Source organism: Vulpes lagopus, chromosome 3 (assembly GCF_018345385.1).
Source record: "Vulpes lagopus strain Blue_001 chromosome 3, ASM1834538v1, whole genome shotgun sequence".
NCBI classification, from domain to species: domain Eukaryota; kingdom Metazoa; phylum Chordata; class Mammalia; order Carnivora; family Canidae; genus Vulpes; species Vulpes lagopus.
Window position 1 is genome coordinate 1,379,434 of NC_054826.1, and position 19,578 is coordinate 1,399,011.

The 19,578-nt window shown below is 59.3% G+C and overlaps 1 protein-coding gene across 5 annotated transcripts in view; it reads right to left on the reverse strand.

The window, feature by feature from the left end:
* The window catches only part of RETREG1 (reticulophagy regulator 1), a 119,083-nt gene that overhangs the window by 20,602 nt on the left and 78,903 nt on the right, over positions 1-19,578 (reverse strand). Inside the window, exon 1 of one of the 5 annotated variants that reach the window (XM_041749481.1) lies at positions 17,970-18,142. The exons of 2 other annotated variants lie outside the window; for them this stretch is intronic. In XM_041749481.1, the coding sequence (XP_041605415.1) occupies positions 17,970-18,127 (158 nt within the window). In that variant the 5' untranslated portion in view covers positions 18,128-18,142. Of the gene's footprint in view, positions 1-14,004; positions 14,111-17,691; positions 18,143-19,578 lie in introns of those variants that run through there. 2 more of the 5 variants (XM_041749483.1, XM_041749484.1) reach the window with 2 other exon arrangements.

Sequence of the window (19,578 nt, forward strand, 5' to 3'; positions counted from 1 at the left end):
AAATTTGGAGACCAACTTTCATATATATGGAATAGTTCCAACTTTCTTCCCTTGCAAATGGAGAGTTGAACTGCCTTCATAATTAGGCAATTACGATAAATAGGTCCCATTAATTCCAAGAAGCATTCTAAACTGAAAATCAGTATTTTGAGTAAAATTCCTTCGGGCAAAACGTAGGTCCCAATGTTCGACTTCTCCATGGGGATCCCTGAATCCACAAGCACCTTCCGTTCTGCACTCTGGGCCCTCGCAGGACTCGAAGGCACCTGTGACACGCACGGACAGCAGGCCCGGGGCCCCGACGCGTCGAGTGGGCCACAATTCAGAGATCAAGGAGTAGCCCGTCCTCCCGCGGGACAGAGAAAAGCCAGTCGTCTTTTGGTTTTTGTTGGGCGGCCTCAATTCACCAGAGAACATCTTCACGTGTTGTGTCCCCTCAAACACACACGGGCACACACCTTGTAATCACTTTTTAGATTCTCGGTATCTGCAGGAACTCCTTCTACGGCACTCGCTTCTGCAGATGTGCAGAATGTCCTAGCCCCCCCCCCCGGATATGCCTCACGTCACACCATTTGTTTTTATTTGTACTTCTAGGAGCCGGAAAGAGAAACCAAACAATAGTTTTCAGAAAGTGAACGAGGTCACCATTTCATACTGAGAAACAAAAAAAGGGATCAGCTCGGGATGCCCGGGGGACTCCGGGTTTAGCGCCTGCCTTTGGCCCAGGGCATGACCCCGGGGTCCCGGGATCAAGTCCCGCGTTGGGCTCCCATGCTTCTCCCTCAGCCTGTGTCTCTGCCTCTCTCTGTGTCTCTCACGAATAAAATTTTTTAAAAGCAGGGAAGGATCAGCTACAGTCTAAGCGCCCCCCTAGCAACAGAGACTCAGCGGCGTCACCGTCACACCCCTGGGCACAGCCTGGCCTGCGCCTCCCCTTCCCAGCCAGTGACTCGCGGTCTCGTGCTCCCTGCCGGGAGAGAACATCTGTGGATGCTCATTCCCGTCGAGGCTTTCTTAGGGCGGTCAACATCCAGCTACAGACCTTAACGTTTCTTGGGGCAACGTGTTGGAACCCTCCGTAATCCAGGCCGCCTAACCCGTTCCCCCGCGTGTCCAGGCGGAGAAATGAAGTGAAACCCGGCCCTGTCTCCGCCGAACACTCGCAGAATCAGGAGTGTGACAAAGCACGTACAGGGCAGCTGGCGGGTTAAGCAGCAGGCGCGGGATTAAGGGATGAGCCGCGCTCAGGGGAGCCCCGGGCCTCGCACAGCAGCGGCCGGCCGGCCTCCTGGGGGCACGCGGTGCCACACCCGGGGCTCTCTTTACACCGAGCTTCAGACGAACCCGGTAGCGGCCACCTGGCGCCCCTGCTCCTGCGTCCTGCGGGCTCCAGGGCAGCACCTGTGTCCGGCTGCCCGCCGCCCGCCACTTCCTGCGCCATCCTGGTGTCTGCGGACACGCGCCCGTGGGACGGGTAGTTCTCAGCGCTCTCAGTCTCGTGCCAACTTTTCAGCAGTCGACTCCGCGGCCCGGGCACGAAGCACTCGAGTCCCACGAGCAGCGTGGAACAAGGCCCCCACTAGCGACAGGTGGGAGATGAGTCGCCTTCCAGCCCTGACCACGAAGATCGCTGCCGTCCTGACCCCCGACAGAAGAAGGGCCTGGTCTTTTCATCCCTATGGGACGGAGGCCAGCGGAAGTCCTGAAGCGTTCCTCGGGGGAACCGGAAATTGTGACTAGCAGGCAAGTTTGTGGGTTCGGAGGTCGGCTCTCCTGTGGCGGCGACGACACCCACAGACCCCGCCCAGAAGCACAGAGGCCGCAGTCTAGACTACACGTCCCCCGGTGCCCTTCGGCTCTGGCCCAGGCACAGGACACCGGCGTCCCTGTGGCAACCCAGAGTGTCCTTCCTGCAGGCGACCACGGTCACCAGCAGCGCAGCCCCCGATTCTGTGTCCGGGCGCGGGGCCTGAATCCACACACACAGGCCGAACCCCCGAATGACCAGGTTCCTGCCGGCCGCTCCCACCACGAGGCCCAGGAAAACCCACCTGCCAGGAGGGTCTGTGCCGGCCCCGCGGCCCAGTGCACACCCCGCCGCGCGGCAACCCCCAGGGGCGTCACTGGGACGCTCCCTCAAGCGTGGGCCGCTGGCTACAGGCCACACGCCCGGCCCAGGCCACGAACAGGCCGCGCCACCGCCACGCTCACGGACGAGCTGGCCCCCGGTGACATCAGGGCCTCCGGCAGGGAACAGGCCCTTAGCAAGCAGATCATCCTCCACAGCCGTGGGAAAAGCAAGAAGCTCACCACGACGTCTGAATGCTCGCTGCACCTGCCATCCGCTCCCCGCAAAGCAGGTTCTGATGAGAAGCTACGGGTGAGCAGCGCGGGCCGCACGGTCCATCCGCACAGCGCAGGGCCCGGGCAGCAGGCGTGCAGGGCCCAACCAGGGCGAGGCTGGGCCACCCAGTCGGCTAGGCGTGGGACTCGAGGTCAGCTCAGGTCCTGATCAAGCCCTGCACGGGCTCCCTGCTCATGGTGGGGTCTGATGCTCCCCCCACCTGCCTCTTTCCCCACTTGTGCTCTCTCTAAATCCTTAAAAAAAGAAATAAAGAGGGCGGTGGAGGTCACCTTCCTGACGTGCTGCAGGATCTGGAAAGAACATCTGTGAAGCAAAGGGATGTGCAAGAGAAGGTGGAGGTGGCTCTGGCGCACGAGCCGCGTCATCGCCTAGGGGTGGGGGGGCAGGGGCTGACAGCAGGCAGTGAGGACAAGCCCCAAAGAGGCCACCTCTCCTACCCATAGCTTCTCTAGGAAAACACAAGCATAAAACCTGTCCGAGGGCAGCCCGGGTGGCTCAGTGGTGGGACACCTGCCTTCAGCCCAGGGCCTGATCCTGGAGACCTGGGATCGAGTCCCGCATCGGGCTCCCTGCATGGAGCCTGCTTCTCCCTCTGCCTGTGTCTCTGCCTCTCTCTCTCTCTCTCTCTCTCTCTCTCTCTCTCTCTCTCCCCCTCTGTGTCTCTCATGAATAAATAAATAAAATCTTAAAAAAAAAAAAAACCTGTCCAGTTCGAGAGGGTTCGCACAGGCACGCACATCCCCCCCCGTCTTCATGTGCGGTAACAGCCACAGGAATCCGGCAAACAAACTGGGAAGGAGCTGCCTCTGAATTTCTAGTAGACAGTCGTTGCACAACAGCCTTGTGTATTTTTCCGAATCTTTTATAAAGAGTCTCCCCCACCAATCATCACTTAAAGAGCTCCTCCGAGAGCTCCTTCATTTTCATTCACACTATCGATCTGCTCAGGAACCCTTCTTTTTAAAAATGAGCATTCCTCTCATGACATGCAATTCGGTGCAAATAAATGAGATGTGAACGACCTGGGGGGGAACCTCATGGTGCCGGAGAGATGCCCCCCATGTGCTCCAACCTCCTCCATGTGCACCTGCGACAGGTGCTCCTCTCTGCCCAGAGCCGGAGCTTCGGGCAAGAGAACCGGTGGCATCAGGTGTGGGTAACGGCCGTGCACACACGCTGGAGATCACCCGTTCGGCCCACATTCCCGCCACTTCCAGGACATCCTCTTCACTGCATCAGACGTCACGGCAAAGTGACGTGTGCGCTCACAGCCTGTGCACATCCTCCGCACCCCTCACACGTCTCACTCCGGGTCACTGCTGACTGGATTTGCACCACTGATTATGATTCCATGTCCTTTTTTATCATTATTCCATTTTCTGCCCGTACTTGATAACGTAGGTTCGTGAGGCAGACTTGCTAAGATCCTTTGGCGGGACAGAGAGCAATTCGAGCAAGCTCGATCACTCACCGTTCCTAGGGGAGAACTTTCCAGAACCACGGGGACAGAATGACTGTGAAACAGCACGCACCTGGGCCTGCACATTCCAGGGTTGTCTCCACCCAGCTAAGGAGATCAATTAAGTGGTGCCGGACATTGCATCCCGACCTGCTTGGGCGCTCACAACCTCAGGTGAGAGCCATGAAGGTAATGAGCCCTCAGGGAGCGGCCACAGCCCAGACGGAACCCGTGGAGCCAGACGGCCGAGGAAAATCACCTGTTACCATGAACGACGCAAAAACTATTTTGAACAAACCCGCAATGAGAGAGACGCAGACATAGAGGTCGCCTTTAATCACGGCCTGGAAAGACGGTCTGTGCTTTCTCTATTTTCATCAGAACCGAATCTGTGGTGCACGTTCTTCTCTTTATTTTCTAGCTCGTGTGACCGCAATGCAGTTTTAAGAAATGGGAAAAAATGGATCCTCAGGAGGTTGGGTTCTACAAAAACGGATTGTTTTTAAAGAAAGATGCATGTCATTGTTCCTCATGTTATAGTCAAGAAAGGCCTTGTACCTTCTGATCTGTATCATCTGGAACAAACTATCGAGGTCCAGCCTGGCCGGGTGACCCCTCCACGTATCATAGCCCCGGACACCTCAGACGCTGGGTATACGGTGGGTGCCCGTAGACATGAAGTTCACTTTGAATAGAAAGCCTGCAAGGCCAGGAGGGAACCAACTCTGAATTCTGGTTGGAGCCAGCTCTTCAGAATCACAAGAGCAGGGCAGCCCGGGGGGCTCAGCGGTTTAGTGCCGCCTTCAGCCCAGGGCGTGACCCTGGGGTCCCGGGATCGAGTCCCACGTCGGGCTCCCTGCATGGAGCCTGCTTCTCCCTCGGCCTGGGTCTCTGCCTCTCTCTCTCTCTCTGTCTCTGTGTGTCTCATAAATAAATAAATGAAATTTTAAAAAAAAGAATCACAAGAGCAAATGAAGTTAACATTCTTTTTTTTTTTAAGGTTTTATTTATTTGAGAGGGAGACAGAGAGGGCACCAGCAGGGGGAGGGGCAGAGGGAGGCACAGACTCCGCGCTGAGCGGGGAGCCCGACGTGGGGCTCGTGACCTGAGCTGAAGGCAGACGGCCAACCGACTGAGCCCCCGCCCGGGCACCCCTGAAGTCAACATTCTTTTAATGAATTGTGGCTCAAGAATGGAGGGTTTTCATGTGATGCAGACCAACGGCACAGCGGGCTCAGGAGTCCCCGGGAGGCCCAAGCCCTTCACAGAATGAACTCGGGCTGCTCGGGATGTCTTCTGGGCCGTGCCCAGCCTCGACACGGTCCGGGAAACCAGAGGGTCCGTGGACCCTGAGTGCAGTACCGCTGTTGGGATGATCAACACCCTCCACTCAAGGGCTGTGAATTGCAGAAAGCGCCCGTCCGTGCACACATTCACCTGCAAAGCTGACTTCACGGAACCTAAGTCCTCTACTGCCACTAAACAGCTTTTACTTTCTCATGTATGGACCTGAGAGAGGACTCCCCAAAGGTGGTGATATCACTTAAAACAGCCCTGGTGATACCGACGGGAAAGACACAGCGGCTCTCGGGGACACGTCAGGCACTAGTCGGGGGGCCAGACCTCAGAGGGCGTCCCAGCAAACAGGCCTCCAAGAGCCGAGAAAGCTGACGACGTCGGCTTCCATTTCTGAGCTGGGCAGGGTACGTGACGGGCTTATGGCCTTGCAATGGAGGAACTTGAAGCCACAGGAGGAGCTCTGCCCTTCCTGCACAAGGGACGGCTGCTTCCCGGGCGCTCGGATGCCCTGCCGCCTGCCCCCCGGAGGTCCGTCAGCTGGGCTGTGAGCGTGGCTGACACGCTGCGGCCCTCCTTTGCTTTTGCAGAGTCAGTAAAACCCACAACTAGAAGTCCTGTGTCTGGTCCAAGCAGGAACCTACGATTTCATTGAAACGCGTTGCTGGCGATCCCAGAGGTGGGGGTAGGCTGTGAAGGCCTAGTTGCCCAAATCGCGGGGTGCTGTCAACGTCAGCTCCTGACTCCCTGGGACTGCCTCAATCTTCCTTTCCTAGATGGGCATCGTGGGCTCCTAAAGGGCTATCGCACCCCATTCTTATTTATTGCAAACAGTGGTCGCTTTTAAGCTGCTCTTTCGGGATTACAGGACGTCTTCCTCCCCTTCCCTGGGATGATACAGATGATCTATTAGTAACAGACCATGTTAACGAGAAGTTGGCGTGGCTATTCTTAGACTTGGGCTACAACCAGACCCACTGGCTGGTCTGGGGGCTCTCCAGCTCTTGGGGGCTTTCCAGTCAACCCAGTAATTATGAGCCTACCTGCACGTGCTGGGGGAGTCACATAATTGCCAAGTGACTGAGGGCTTGGGACAAAGACTGATGTTCTTGCCTAAGACGTCAGGAGCTTCCTTACACTTCCTTACACACCACCGTGAATTAACCAGGATTTGTAGTTGCATTTACTTAAAGAAGAGCAAGACTTGGATGAATCAAACAACTCACGTACAGGATGGCTCCAATTCTAAATCATCCCCCACCAACATTCTTAGCTGTTTGCCCACTTAAAAATTCTCCAATGCATTCAGCACTGTTTTCACAGGCTGTTTCAGGATGTAGGCTCACCTGTCCTATCAAACGTCAAACTGATGGTGGTTTAAACAAGAACCACTTCATATCTGCCGCATGCACAGCACAGCGTAGTGGCCGAGGGTGCGCACAGGATCTCCATGGTGGAGACACCTAAGCTCTTGGTATCTGTTTGCTCAGATACTCCCAAACCACGCCGTACTGCGTGGTCCGAGACGTCTACTGCACCCCCTGCGCACCGGCCACGTAGAAGCCACAGGAAGGGGAGAGCACGTCGGAGGGCCCCCCCTCCCACCCGTTATGCCTACAAGAGGCTGGAACCCAGTTCCACGGCCGGGCGTAGCTGCAAGAGAGCCTGGGGCGTCCTTACACTCCCTCCAATCCTCACTATCCTCACTTCGGGCCGAGAAGGTGGGTAAAACGTCCTCATTTTCCAGATTACAAGGCCCACACCGCCAAGGGGCAGCTCCAGGATCAAAACCCAGGGCTGGCCGGCGCCAATGCACCGAGCCCCCGAGCCCCCCGGCCGGGGCTTAGGTGAAAGCCAGCCCTACTGCTAACAAGAAGTGAAAGCCAAACACACAATTTCTCATCGTGGAAGTGGTGAAGCTGGGGTAGGATGTGGGCCGGATTCGGCTGAAGGTATCACAGGGAGGAAGGTTTCCTCCTCCCCTCGAAACACACGCACTCCAGAAGAGCATCCGGGTTTCAGCAGAGGCGTCCTGCCCTCAGACCGCTCCTGCGGTAACGCTGCCGCGGCCTCCAGCTTAGGTCACCAACGAAGGGAAGAAGTTGGGGAGCCATCAGCAGCCTTGAAAGCTTTTACATCTTTCCAGGTTTATCAAAATGAGTAAAGATCTTTGCTGCAATTCTACTGCCATCCTCCTCCCCTTCATGCCCACAACGGCCCTGCTCTCCCCGAGCGCGGCACACACACGGATGTTGTAACGGTCCTTCCAGAACCTTCCTGACAAGGACTCCCAACCCCTAGCAGAGCTCCAGGCACCGTTTCTAGCTCAGAGGACCAACCGGCAGGAGACAATCCAGCCACGCGCCACCGAACCCCAACCCCAGCCTCAGGGATGCAGCGGCTCTGGGTTCTTCCCCCCGCGGTGCCCGAGATGGAATTATCAGCTCCCGCTCTCGTCGCCCGTGCCAAGGTTTGCTGTGTGTCACTCTCCTGAGCACGTCTCCTCTTGCTTCGGCAAGCTGGCAGACCGCTCCTCGGGCTCGTGGTTTGTCGACGTGTGCGTTCCCCGTACGACGGAGCCCACATCTCAAAGCCTCCCTGGGCACAAATGAATGTGCCTCTCAAGGGAAGTTTCCAGACTATCTCACGATGGAGGACCTGTGAATGTGTATAATTCGTGTTCAGCTGAATCGCTTTGGAAGGAAAGTTATCCGGGTGGGAGAGCACGAACGGGAGGAGGGGTGGCGGAGGGAGAGGGAGAAGCAGACTCCCCGCCGAGCAGGGGGCCTGGTGGGAGACTCGATCCCAGCACCCGGGATCATGACCTGGGCTGAGGCAGACGCTTAGCCGACTGAGCCACCCGGTGCCCCGTTAGTAGGCATAACCCGAAGGTGCTCCATTGATAGGTGGGTTTATTTAAAAAAAAAAATTAAAGCATTCACCTGCAGTCCAAGCAGAGCAGCACGATGACAGGTCACATCCTGAGTCACAGAGCGGCTCTGCTTACAGCTACCCAGGAGGCCACATCACACGGGTAATTACCGTGTGACGCTCCCCGGGCTTCACCACGCGCGGGCGGGTGCCCAGATCCCGAGCACCCGTCTCCTCCCTCGAGGCACAGCAGCCGGTTAGCAGGGAGAGGGGACTTGCGGGGGCTGCAACTTTCCCTCTCCCCCCACCAGGCATCCCAACACAGTCCCTCCCTCCGAGGCAGCAGTTCACACTCGGCCAACCCCCCGCCCCCCCAATGCTGCCACAGCCACAGAGCACGGTCCTCAGCCGCACTTGGAGGCCTTAGCCCCGTGGGTGATGATTGTCACGCCCAGGGCAGGCCAACGCGGCAAAGACGCGGCTGGGGCAGAGAAGAGAGCCTGGCCTGGCTTGGAGGCTCACGGGCCTCCTTCCAAGGCCGTGCGTGCGTCTGCGCCCCGCCCCAGGGCCCTGGCTCGCCCGTGAGAGGCGCGGTGGCACGCCTGTCCCCCTGGCCGCCGCCCACGTGCACCTCCTTGGGGTCGGCGGCCACCCCGCCGTTTCCCGACTTCCGCCCCAGAGCGCTCCGTGGGCGGGAGCACCGCCACGTGTGGATCCTGGTGGAAAGAGAAGCCTGCTGCAGAAAGCTCTGGTTTTCACAGCGACCTTCTTCAAGCACTGCCGGCTGGTGCCCATCTCCGCAAACCCGAAGCTGAGGCACCGCGCTTCCTCCGGCCGGGCGGCGCGGAACCGGCCTCCTCGGGGAAGGCCCAGCTCTTTGTTCCCCGTCCGAGTTACCAGCGACGTGGATGGAGCTCGTGATCTCCTCTTTCTTCAGACACGTGCTGGATGTGAGTGCGGCAGGGGCGACTCTCGGTGACAGCCGTGTCTCGCTCCGGTCCACAGAGGCCTCGCGGCCACTTGGGAGGGTACGCGGAAGGGGCGGCCGACTCCTGATTTCAGCTCAGGCCATGACCTCAGGGCCGTGGGATCGCGCCCCTCCCGGCTCCACGCTCAGTGTGGAGTCTGCTGGAGCTTCACTCTCTTCCTGTCCCCCTGCCCCCCCCCCCATGTTGTCCCTTTAGGTAAATAAATGAATTGTAAAGATTTTTTTTTTTCCAAAAAGCGCATAGAAACATAAGGATGCACTTGAACAAAACGGTGCACCGTCATCCAGGACATGGAGCCACACCCCAGGGCCCAGTCTGAGCCAGGGACAGACTCCGGCTCCCACGGCCTCCCTCCGCTGGGCACCTTAGCACCCGGCCTATGCAGCCACGGGGGCAGGGGCGGCCCTAAAGGGAACGGGGCTAAGAACGTACGAGAGTGCGTTCCGGAGGGTCCCACGGACTTGTTGGAGACGAGCTATAATCTCACCTCCGACTGGCTAAGTCACAGGTGGGTGTATGACCGTTTCACGATTCACGGGGCTCATAAGATTGACACAAACCACTTGGACAAGAGGCACATGCACGTCCTGAACCTGTGGACACGCCGCTCACTGCAAGGAGCCAAGGGCAGACACCTCGCTTCCCCCAGAGACATCGCTACTTGTACTCGGCGCAGAGCGACTGCGGCAGGATCCCCGCGCTCACGTGGGCTGAAGCAGTCCCGGGGAGGGGGCCGTGCCTGACACACGAGCCTCACGGCCCCGTTCCAAACCGGGAGAGCTCACAGGCCACCTAGAGCTGCCCGGCCAGGAAGGCGGCGGGCCGTTCTGCACCCTGGCCAAGGCCACCGCCGCAGAGCCCGCCGCGTGCCCACCACACAGGCCATGCCCGCGGCCCGGGCAGTCACAGGGATCCGCTCACCCCGGCGGAGGTGCCTTCACTCACAAGTGACCCGTTCTGGGCCGCTCCAGGCAAGGTTTAACCTGCGTACTGTGATTGTTGGCCACTTTTTTTTTTTAAAGATTTTATTTATTCATGAGAGACACAGAGAGAGGCAGAGACCCAGGCAGCGGGAGAAGCAGGCTCCCTGCAGGGAGCCCGATGCAGGACTCCATCCCGGGACCCCGGGGTCACGCCCTGAGCCCAAGGCAGACGCTCCACCGCTGAGCCCCCTGGGTGGGTGCCCTGTTAACCGCTTCCTGAAGACCTAGAGTTTAGCGTTAAACAGCGTGACCTATGAGGCAAACCCGTGGCGTCGGCGCTGCCGGCCTCACGTCGCTGACAAAGCAGAGGCGAAGAACGCTGCCCAAGGCCACGGAGCCACTGGGTGCTGAGGCTGGGACGTGCAGCCAGGGCTGGAAAACCCCAATCCCACGACCGTGCTGCGCTGCGCAGAGCGGACAAGACCGTGTTGACGCCGAAGCGCCGGAGCGGCAGCGGCCCGGAGCGCCATCCTTGCGGGCAGGCGTGCCCACCAAGACACCAGCGCCCGGAGAACTGCCCCCGTCGGCAAGAGGCCAGCGCCCTGTGATTCTGCGAGGGGCGGAAGGAGCCAGATCCAAAGTCTCACCACCGATATCTTCTCAAATGAGAAACGATAAGCGTTTCGTGAACATGCATATCCAGCTAACACCTCTTTGCTCTTTTGAGACGTTTAGAAATAAAGCCCCTTAATTCTCTGACATTCTTCCCGAGAAAAAGTGAGGCCCGCTGGCATTTTCCCCGCTCTTGAAATCTAGTCGCTGAAAATGGTTCTGGGCCCGACCTCGGGGACCCGGCAGCTCGTGACCAGTCCTTCCCCAGGTGAGACACACGACCGCGGCCTCCGTCGCTCTCAGTTCCACGACAGAACAACGTCCCATCAGACAGTCCAACAGTCGTGGGAAAGCCCATGATGAGGATATCGTGCAGCCTTGAAGCAACGCGCCCAAAGCGTGCCTTTGCCGTTGGGAAAATGCTCAGGAGGAAAAAAAAAAAAAGAATGGTCTAGAAGATTGTATGCGTCATATACAGCGACTGGGAGGAACCCGACTAGGGTGCTGGAGGGCGGGCGCCCGGGGGCTCAGCGGTGGAGCGTCTGCTTCGGCTCAGGACGGGACCAGGGTCCTGGGATGGGGCCCCTGCCCCGTGGGGAGTGGCTGCTCCCTCCCCTGCTCGTGCCCGCGCTCTCGCTCTCGCACTTGCTCTCTCATCAATGTACAAAATCTTTTTATTTTAAGGTTTTATTTATTAATGAGAGACACAGAGAGAGAGAGAGAGAGAGAGAGAGAGAGGCACAGACCCAGGCAGAGGGAGAAGCAGGCTCCACGCAGGGAGCCCAACACAGGACTCGATCCCAGGACCCGGGGTCACACCTTGGGCTGCAGGCGGCGCCAAACCGCTGAGCCACCCAGGCTGCCCCAATGTAGAAAATCTTAAAAAAAACTAAAAAGTACCAGAAGATACGATGTAACAGGATTGTTTTTAGGGTCCTAAGATCACAGATGGTCCTTTCTTCCTTCTACTCCTCGTCCCCCCTCCTAGTTTCATTTCCCCAGGCAGCAGGCTGTCGCACGAGCGTGTGTGAGGTCACCCCTGTCACGGGGCCTGCACCATCCCGGGGGGGTGGTGGGGGGAGGCCAGACAGCAGAACGGGGCGCAGGGGCAGCGGACACCACGGCTAGCCGTTGTCACCAGCCCGGGGACAGGCCTCCCCGGGGCCCGCGTCCAGTGCCCGAGAGCACACAGACCCTTACCCCGGCTGGGGTGCCCGGAGCGTGGCCCGCTGTGTGCAGGAGGGCGTCAGCCTCCCCGCAGCCTGAGCAGCAGACGCCCCGCGGAGCCGCGCACTGGGGAGCCGGGCGTCCCCGTGGTCCCGTCAGCCTCAAACACTGGCCAGCGGGGTCCTGGCTTCCGCACACGCTGCCTCTGTGCCGGAGACGCCCTTCCCAGGACGGGCCAGGGGGCGGGCGGCACAGGAGCGTTCGGCCCCGGACACCGTGCACCCCCTCACCCCGGCTTGCGAGGACCAGGCCGAGCATCTGCTCCCGGCCCCTGCCGGCACCTCGCAGGCGGGCCTGGGACGGGATCCGCAGACCCGAAGATCCGGGCGCCCAGGGGCTCGGTCCACCCAGCGGCTCGGGGTCTCAGCCACGTTCTGCTCTCAGGGTTGTGGGCTCGAGCCCCACGGGCTCCTTGCTGGCTCACGACCTGCTAAAGACTCTCGCCGCCCGCGTGCCTCTGCCCCTCCCACGCTCTCTGGCTCTACAGCAAATACGGCAAATACGGTAAATACGAGTCTTTACAAAATGCTAAAAATCAGGGTTCCCCGCCCGCAGGATTGGGTGGTCATGGCTGGCAGCGCGGTGTCCCTGATGGGGCCCCACGAGGCCTGTCGTCGTCCGTGCCCCCTCCCAGGGCCCAGTGGGCAGCCCTACCTGTCGGTAACCCTACCGGGGGCGTCACCGCATCTAACGGCGCGTCTCACTGCTCGGAGCCCGTCACCTACCTCTGTTCAAGGCCGTGAGGGCCGCCCCAGAACAGAGCAGGAGGACAGACGTGAGAACGACACTAACTGCTACGACAGCCACAGTTTCAGGGGCTCCGGGGCCTCTGCCACTCGAAGCTTCACGTCTCACCTGTGTGGCTCGACGTCCAACAGCAACGCGCCAGGGAGTCCCGCAGTAGCAGCCCATGCGTCGGGCCCTCGTTGCTAAACGTGCACATCGTCCTCTTGCACGTGCGGGGGCGGGGGGGCAGCCTCCCAGCATCTCCTCCCCACCCCGTGGCTGGCAAGACACCAAACGGCCCTTGCTCGCCGTGGACGGAGGACGTACCTGTCCCAACAAGGCGACCCTGGAGCCTGTCACGCACCCAGGGCCACGCGGCCAGGCCACACTCTCCGTGCGAGGTTGGCTGCGCTTCTGGAGGAAGTGAGGCTCCCGACAAGACATCAGAACACCCGGGTGGGCCCGTAGCACCGGGCGGGGGACCCGGCTACCCGCCGCCTGACCAGGGTCACGCGCCATGCGTGCAGCATGCCAGCCTGTCCCCTGGGATTTTCCCCGTGTCGGATTCACACTGACCTGTACGTACCTGCCCAGCTAACCCCCCAACATAGGAACTTGGAATGTTCCAAAGCCCGCGTGTCCACGCTGCAGACCCCGTGCTTCGTAGGGACCCGTCATGTCTGAGGTCCTCAGGCCCGCTCACAGAAGTGAATTAGCTCGAAAGGTCTCCGAGGGACACGGGTGGCCCTGTGCCCCCAGGCCCCCCGCCCCAACCGCTCTACTGAGTGCGCAGCTCTGAGTGACAGCCAGCCCCCCCGCTCGGGGCTTCACGGCGGCCTGGCCCAGCCCGGTCTGTGCTCCTCCCGGCGTCACCGTGTTCCCCCCTCGGTGGCCCTGTGGGCCGCTGCCCCTGCCCATCCCTCCCTGCACCCCCATGTGGGGGCTCCTTCAAGTCGCAGCCTGAGGACCCCTCCCCGGAGAGGCCTGCCCGCTACACGTGCCACGTATCCCCCACATTATGGCTAAAACACACTTTTAGCCTGGTTACCTAAAATACTTTTCCCCTTAAAAACATGAAATTCTTGCCTTATTTTGTAATCTGGGAAGCGTCTGTCTCCACTGTTCAGTTTGGCCGAGAGAGCAGGGGCCTCACCCGCCTCCCGGCGCAGCAGGTGGCTTGGCCGCCGCCCTCGGTGAACGGGTCAGAGCGGCCCGTGAGCGTGTGGACGCAGGGACGGCCCGTGGAAGTGCTTCTGTCCCAAGACGTGTCCCCAGCTCAGCCGCGGCAGCCCAGGGTCCCCTACCGGGCACCTGTGGCAGGACGTGCCTCGGCCGCTGGGGCCTCCACCATGACCGTCACACGGCACACCTGAGGGCTGCCCGCTGCCCCCCAGGGACACGCAAGGTGAGGCGGGCCGGGCCCCATGTGGGGATCCCGCACTCCGCGAGCCGGCTCTCGTCCTGGGGACTGACCCCCACTCTCCCCTCCTGTCAGCGCCCAGCGCTTCCTGCCTGGGGGTCTGCCCTCCTTACCCCGTCCAGGACAGCATCCCTCACACCCGCTCAACCTCGGCTCAACCTCGGCTCCCGACCTTGATGCTGGCATGGAGTCTCTGGGAGTTCTTACCACGTGCATCTATTTCTGGCAACGAGATAAACAGCGAGGAGGAGGATGAAGAGGATGAGGAGGAGGAGGGGGAGGAGGGCAGGAGGAGTTGGAGGAGGATGGGGAGGAGCGGGAGGACAAGGACGAGGACAAGGAGGGAGGAGGAGGAGGAAGGGGGATGATGGGGAGGAGGACAGGAGGAGTGGGAGGAGGACAGGGAGGAGGAAGAGGACGAGGGGGAGGAGGAAGGGGAGGAGGGGGAGGATGAGGACAAGGAGGGAGGAGGGGAAAGAGGAGGACAAGGAGGAGGGGGAGGAGGATGGGGAGGAGGGGGAGGACAAGGACGAGGACAAGGAGGGAGGAGGAGGAGGAAGGGGGATGAGGGGGAGGAGGACAGGAGGAGTGGGAGGAGGACAGGGAGGAGGAAGAGGACGAGGGGGAGGAGGAAGGGGAGGAGGGGGAGGATGAGGACAAGGAGGGAGGAGGGGAAAGAGGAGGACAAGGAGGAGGGGGAGGAGGACATGAGGAGCGGGAGGAGGATGGGGAGGAGGGGGAGGATGAGGATGAGGGAGGAGGGGAAGGAGGAGGATAGGGAGGAGGACAAGAGGCGGGAAAGGAGGCCAGGAGGAGGAGGGGAGGAGGACAAGAGGAGAGAGAGGAGGAGGGAGAGGAGGACAGGAGGAGGGGGAGGAAGAGGGGAGGACGAGGACAAGGAGGGAGGAGGGAGGGGAGGAGGGGGAGGAGGAGGGAGGTCGAGGATGAGGAGGAGGCAGAGGAGGACAGGAGGAGGGGGAGGAGGAGGACAAGGAGGAAGGAGGGGGAGGAGGGAGGCAGCAGGGAGGGGGGAGGGGGAGGAGGAGGAGGACAAGGAGGGAGGAGGAGGAAGAGGAAGGAGAGGGAGGAGGATGAGGAGGAGGAGGAGGACAGGAGGAGGAGGAAGAGGATGGGGAGGAGGAGGGGAGGACGAGGACAAAGAGGGAGGAGGAGGAAGAGGAAGGGGAGGGAGGAGGAGGGAGGAGGATGAGGAGGAGGTAGAGGAGGACAGGAGGAGGGGGAGGAGGAGGGGAGGACGAGGACAAGGAGGGAGGAGGGGGAGGAGGGAGCAAGCGGGGGAGGGGAGGAGGAGGAGGAGGGGGAGGAGGAGGAGGAGGGGGCTCTGGTGCACCAGCAGTCAGGCCTGCTGTGCCGGGGCCTCGGGCCTGCGGTTTCCCCTGGCTTCCAGGACTACACTCGGACTTCGCTCCCCGCCTGTTACAGAGCCCTTCCGGTCACCAGGCTGCAAAACGTGACCAAAGTAACACGAAGAAGCCTGAACGTGAGATTCAACCAGAAGCTGCGGTGTGGGGCGTGGGGCGTGGGGCGTGGGGCGCTCGGGCTCGGGCGGTCAGCAGCCGGCGACGGCCACAGCTGCTCCTCCTGCAGACGCGGCGCCAGGGGCCTTGTCCAACCGCATCCAAGCTCCCATTTAGCAGGAGTAAGGTTCCCTCGCAAGTGAAAGCGCTTATTCCTGGCCCGGCTCTAGGCCTCCCCTGCGGGTCCCCCTTCTAACTTTCCGCACAGATGGTGGGAAAAGAAAAGTATGAGGCAAAACAAAGCACGTTGCGTAGAAAACCACCAACTGTCCCAAGCTGGTATTTATCTCAGCAAATAAAAAGGTGGGGGCAGGGATGGGCCTTCATCTCACTTCAAAGGAGTGAGAGCGAGTTCCCCATTTTTCAGAAAATATGTCAGTCGTCCTTGGAAATCCCTATCAGCAGCCGCGCGTACAGCACATCCTGCCGCTCTTCGTTTTCTCGGTTTATCCTTTGTAACCAGTAAAACATTCTTAGGAAAAGATCTTACGTGTGTTGACTTTTACATCCAAAACAGCTCTTTCAAAGTTATTTATGATCACCAAAAACCACTCGCCATGTAACTGTGATGACGCTGCAAGTCACTGGCGCCGTCTGCGAGCTTCTGCGAAGTCTCCCGCTGACCCCCGAGACCGCCGGGCCCTAGGAACTCACCGCAGGCGCGGGAGGGCTTTACAATACATCGCACTCAACGACGGTTTCTCATGGGAACGCTCGTGCTGTGCAGGATTCTGTGCAGAGAGGAGGCGGGGACGCCGGGACGCAAGGGAAAAAGAGAAAATCCTGCTTCCGGAGATGTCCACATGGGGGAAAACACCGCTAACGGTACGTCAGCCCGTCATCTCACAATCTGGCGTCTACATTTCTCTGAAAATGTCTCGTTTCCCCCTTAGTCCGGGTGGTCCCAACGTAGGCCCGGCTACAAACGTCATCTTCGAGGCCTTGATCTAACGTCTGCTTTTACAGGGAAAGTTGTTTCATTATTAAATCAAGTGTCAACTGAATGTCCCCTTTAGTGTGGTAGGAAGGAATCTGGATGAAAACAAGGACTAAAAACCTAAAAAGAGTCCTTTAGGGTCACAAGTACGGGTGACCGCGGTCAACACGCATACACATGCACGGACACGGATGCACACGCACCGCAGGCCGTGGCGGGGAAGGATGCCCACTGGGAAGTCTCGTCCGGTGGGCGTGCAGCCGACACACCGCGCGACGCTGGGGTCAGGGGGACAGCACAGTGCGTGGAGGCCCCGCGGCTCACCCACGGGCGGCTCCCGTCAGCACACGACGCCTGGACCGGGTACCTGAGCTGAGCCTTCCAGACATGCTGACCTCTCACAGGACAACAAATGCTTGGGCCTTCCTGTTGCTGAAAACTTAATCCTCACCCCAGTTAGTACTTTTCCTGACAATAAGATTGTCATTTAACCCCTCCCCCCCCCCTTTTTTAAAGATCACTTCTCAGAGACGCAGAGGGCATGGGAGGGCACGGGTGCGCACGTGCGGGGGGCGGAGGGGGGAGCATCCCAAGCAGACGTGCCGCGGCGCCTGGAGCCCACGGGCGCTGGTCCCAGGCCCCAAGACCAGAGCAGGAGTCGGACCGCCCACCGGCTGAGCCCCGTCCGACAGCTCCCGCCGCCGCACCGAGTCCGGGCGACCCTGCTGCGCAGTCGGGACCCACCACACAAGGGCCGCGGACACAGCCGGGCCAGAGGCGGGCCCGTCCCCGCGTGCGCGGGAGTCACTGCCGCTTCCTCGCCGGCTCCGTCCTCCTCCCCAGGAACCCCGACGCTGCTGCATGTGGGGGCCCAAGGCCTCCCACTTCCCAAGAGACGCGCGGGGCGGGAACCCAGGGGAGCCATGGCAAAACGGGAACGTTGGCCTCACGCCCGGCACGTTCAGACACTTGACAAAACGGTCCCGAGCGTGGATTCCCGGCAGCCGTCCCGGAAAGTCAAAAATCAAAGGCCAGGAAAGCCCAAGCAGATTCCAGGCGGTAGACGGGGAAACACTTGGGTAAAGTCTCAGGCCACCCCCTTCCTCATTCAAGAAAAACACCTACTTGCGAATGTTTCTAAGCGTCTCTCAAGCCAATTTTACGTTTCCCGCTTCACGCTCAAGAGAACTCGGTTCCTGGGAGCGAGGGGCTGCGTTCTTACTCCTTTAACTCCAAACCGCTTTCGAAATTAGTGGTAAGGTCTTTAAAAAGACAACCAGCCAGTAAAACAGACCCGAGAACAAGTCAGCCCGGATCGGAATTACCTTGGGCCCGGTCCAGTGTCGTCACCTTCAGGCATTTCTGTCCTGTAAGAACAACGAGCGACGGGACGGGCTGCGGCACCGCGGCCGGGACTCCTCCACCCGCCAGCAACAACCAGGAGGGAAGGGCCCGGGCGGCACGTCCTCTCCTTTGCGGACAAAGGCTCTCCCCCCCTTATTCAGAAAGTAGGTGTTTACGGACTTCCAGAGCACCTGCCCGCCTTGAATGAAGCCGGCGCCGGGTTATTATGACCGTCCCCTTCTAAAAATAAACAGGTCACCTCTTACTCCCGGCCGTGGGGGCCGCCGGGAGCAAGCGCTTTCTCCCGGGTGTGAGAAGTGTCGCCGCCCAGCTAGTAACCTTTACTGGGATGACTTCGCGTAGACCTGCCCACTCTCTCTCTTTCCTTTTTTTCTCTTCCTCCTTCCCCCCTGGCATGACCAGGCGCCCACGGAAGGGCGGAAGGGCGGAAGGGCGGCCTACAGGCTCAGCCGGCCTATCGGATCCCCGACTCACGGTGGGAGGCTGGGGCGGAGCGACAGGGCGTGCGTGCCAGGGCTGGGAGCCTTGTTTGTTCTGAGAATGCTCGGCCACCAGCAAAACATCGTTGACTCAGAAGGAAAAACACACACACCAAGAAACCACTGTGTTTTCAGGGACACTGTTTTGCAAGAAAACCCCTCTGTGGGTCATCCAGATTTCCCAACCCGGAGTGGGTGTGCACACAGCCGAGTCCGTGTGCTCCTCTGGGCAGCAGGCTTCTCCCGCGGACCTCCCTGTCATCAGGGAGCAGCCTGACGCTGGCACGCGGCCGCGCTGTGTGCCTGGGATATTTTTATAGCCTGGCTCATCACCACATACGAGTCACCAGCCACCCAGTACCCTCAGTGGCTGCAGCTCCTAAGAGCAGGACAAGATCACTTCAGCTCTTCTTGCTTCCAAAGAGGCTACAAGAAGGTGGTCAAAAGGTACAAAGTTCCAGTTAGAAAATAAGTCCGTCCTGGGGATGCAAAATGTATGGCCTGGTCACTGTGGCCAACAGCACCGCGCCACGTATTCCAGAGGTGCTGAGCGGGGCCCCGGGGGCTCAGTGGTGGAGCGTCTGCCTTGGGCCCAGGGCGTGACCCCGGGGTCCCGGGATCGGGTCCTACGTCGGGCTCCCTGCATGGAGCCTGCTTCTCCCTCTGCCTGGGTCTCTGCCTCTCTCTGCATCTCTCATGAATAAATAAAATATTTTTTTTAAAAAAAAGCTGCTGAGGAAGGCGATCTTAAAAGTTCTCATCACAAGAAAAAAATTGTTACCGTGTGTTATTATGGGTATCACATCCCTGTGATACTAATGTACTAGGTGTTAGTTATATCTCAGCAAGAAAACGAAAGTACACCTTCCTCATTTAAAAAAAAAAAGGCTAAGACAAATACAGCTGAGACTCTTTCAGGAATATGCCCTAAAAGCTTTGTATGACAAGTTAAAATGACTTTTTTTTGCCCTGATTGGGAATGTCAGGTAAAGCCATAAGGAACATCTATTTAGGGATCCCTGGGTGGTGCAGCAGTTTGGTGCCTGCCTTTGGCCCAGGGCGCGATCTTGGAGACCCGGGTTCGAGTCCCACGTTGGGCTCGCGGTGCATGGAGCCTGCTGTGCACCTCCCGGTGCACAGCCCTTTGCCTGTATCTCTGCCTCTCTCTCTCTCTCTGTGTGTGACTATCATAAATAAATAAAAATTTAAAAAAAGGAACATCTAATTATTAAGAAACAGTACACTTTTCTTTTAAAAACGCATGCGTTCCTTCATCGCTACACAGCAATGCGTATTTACCGTACATCTTACATTTACACATATGATTTCTAGCACATCAAAGAATTGACTGGGTATCATTCTGTATGT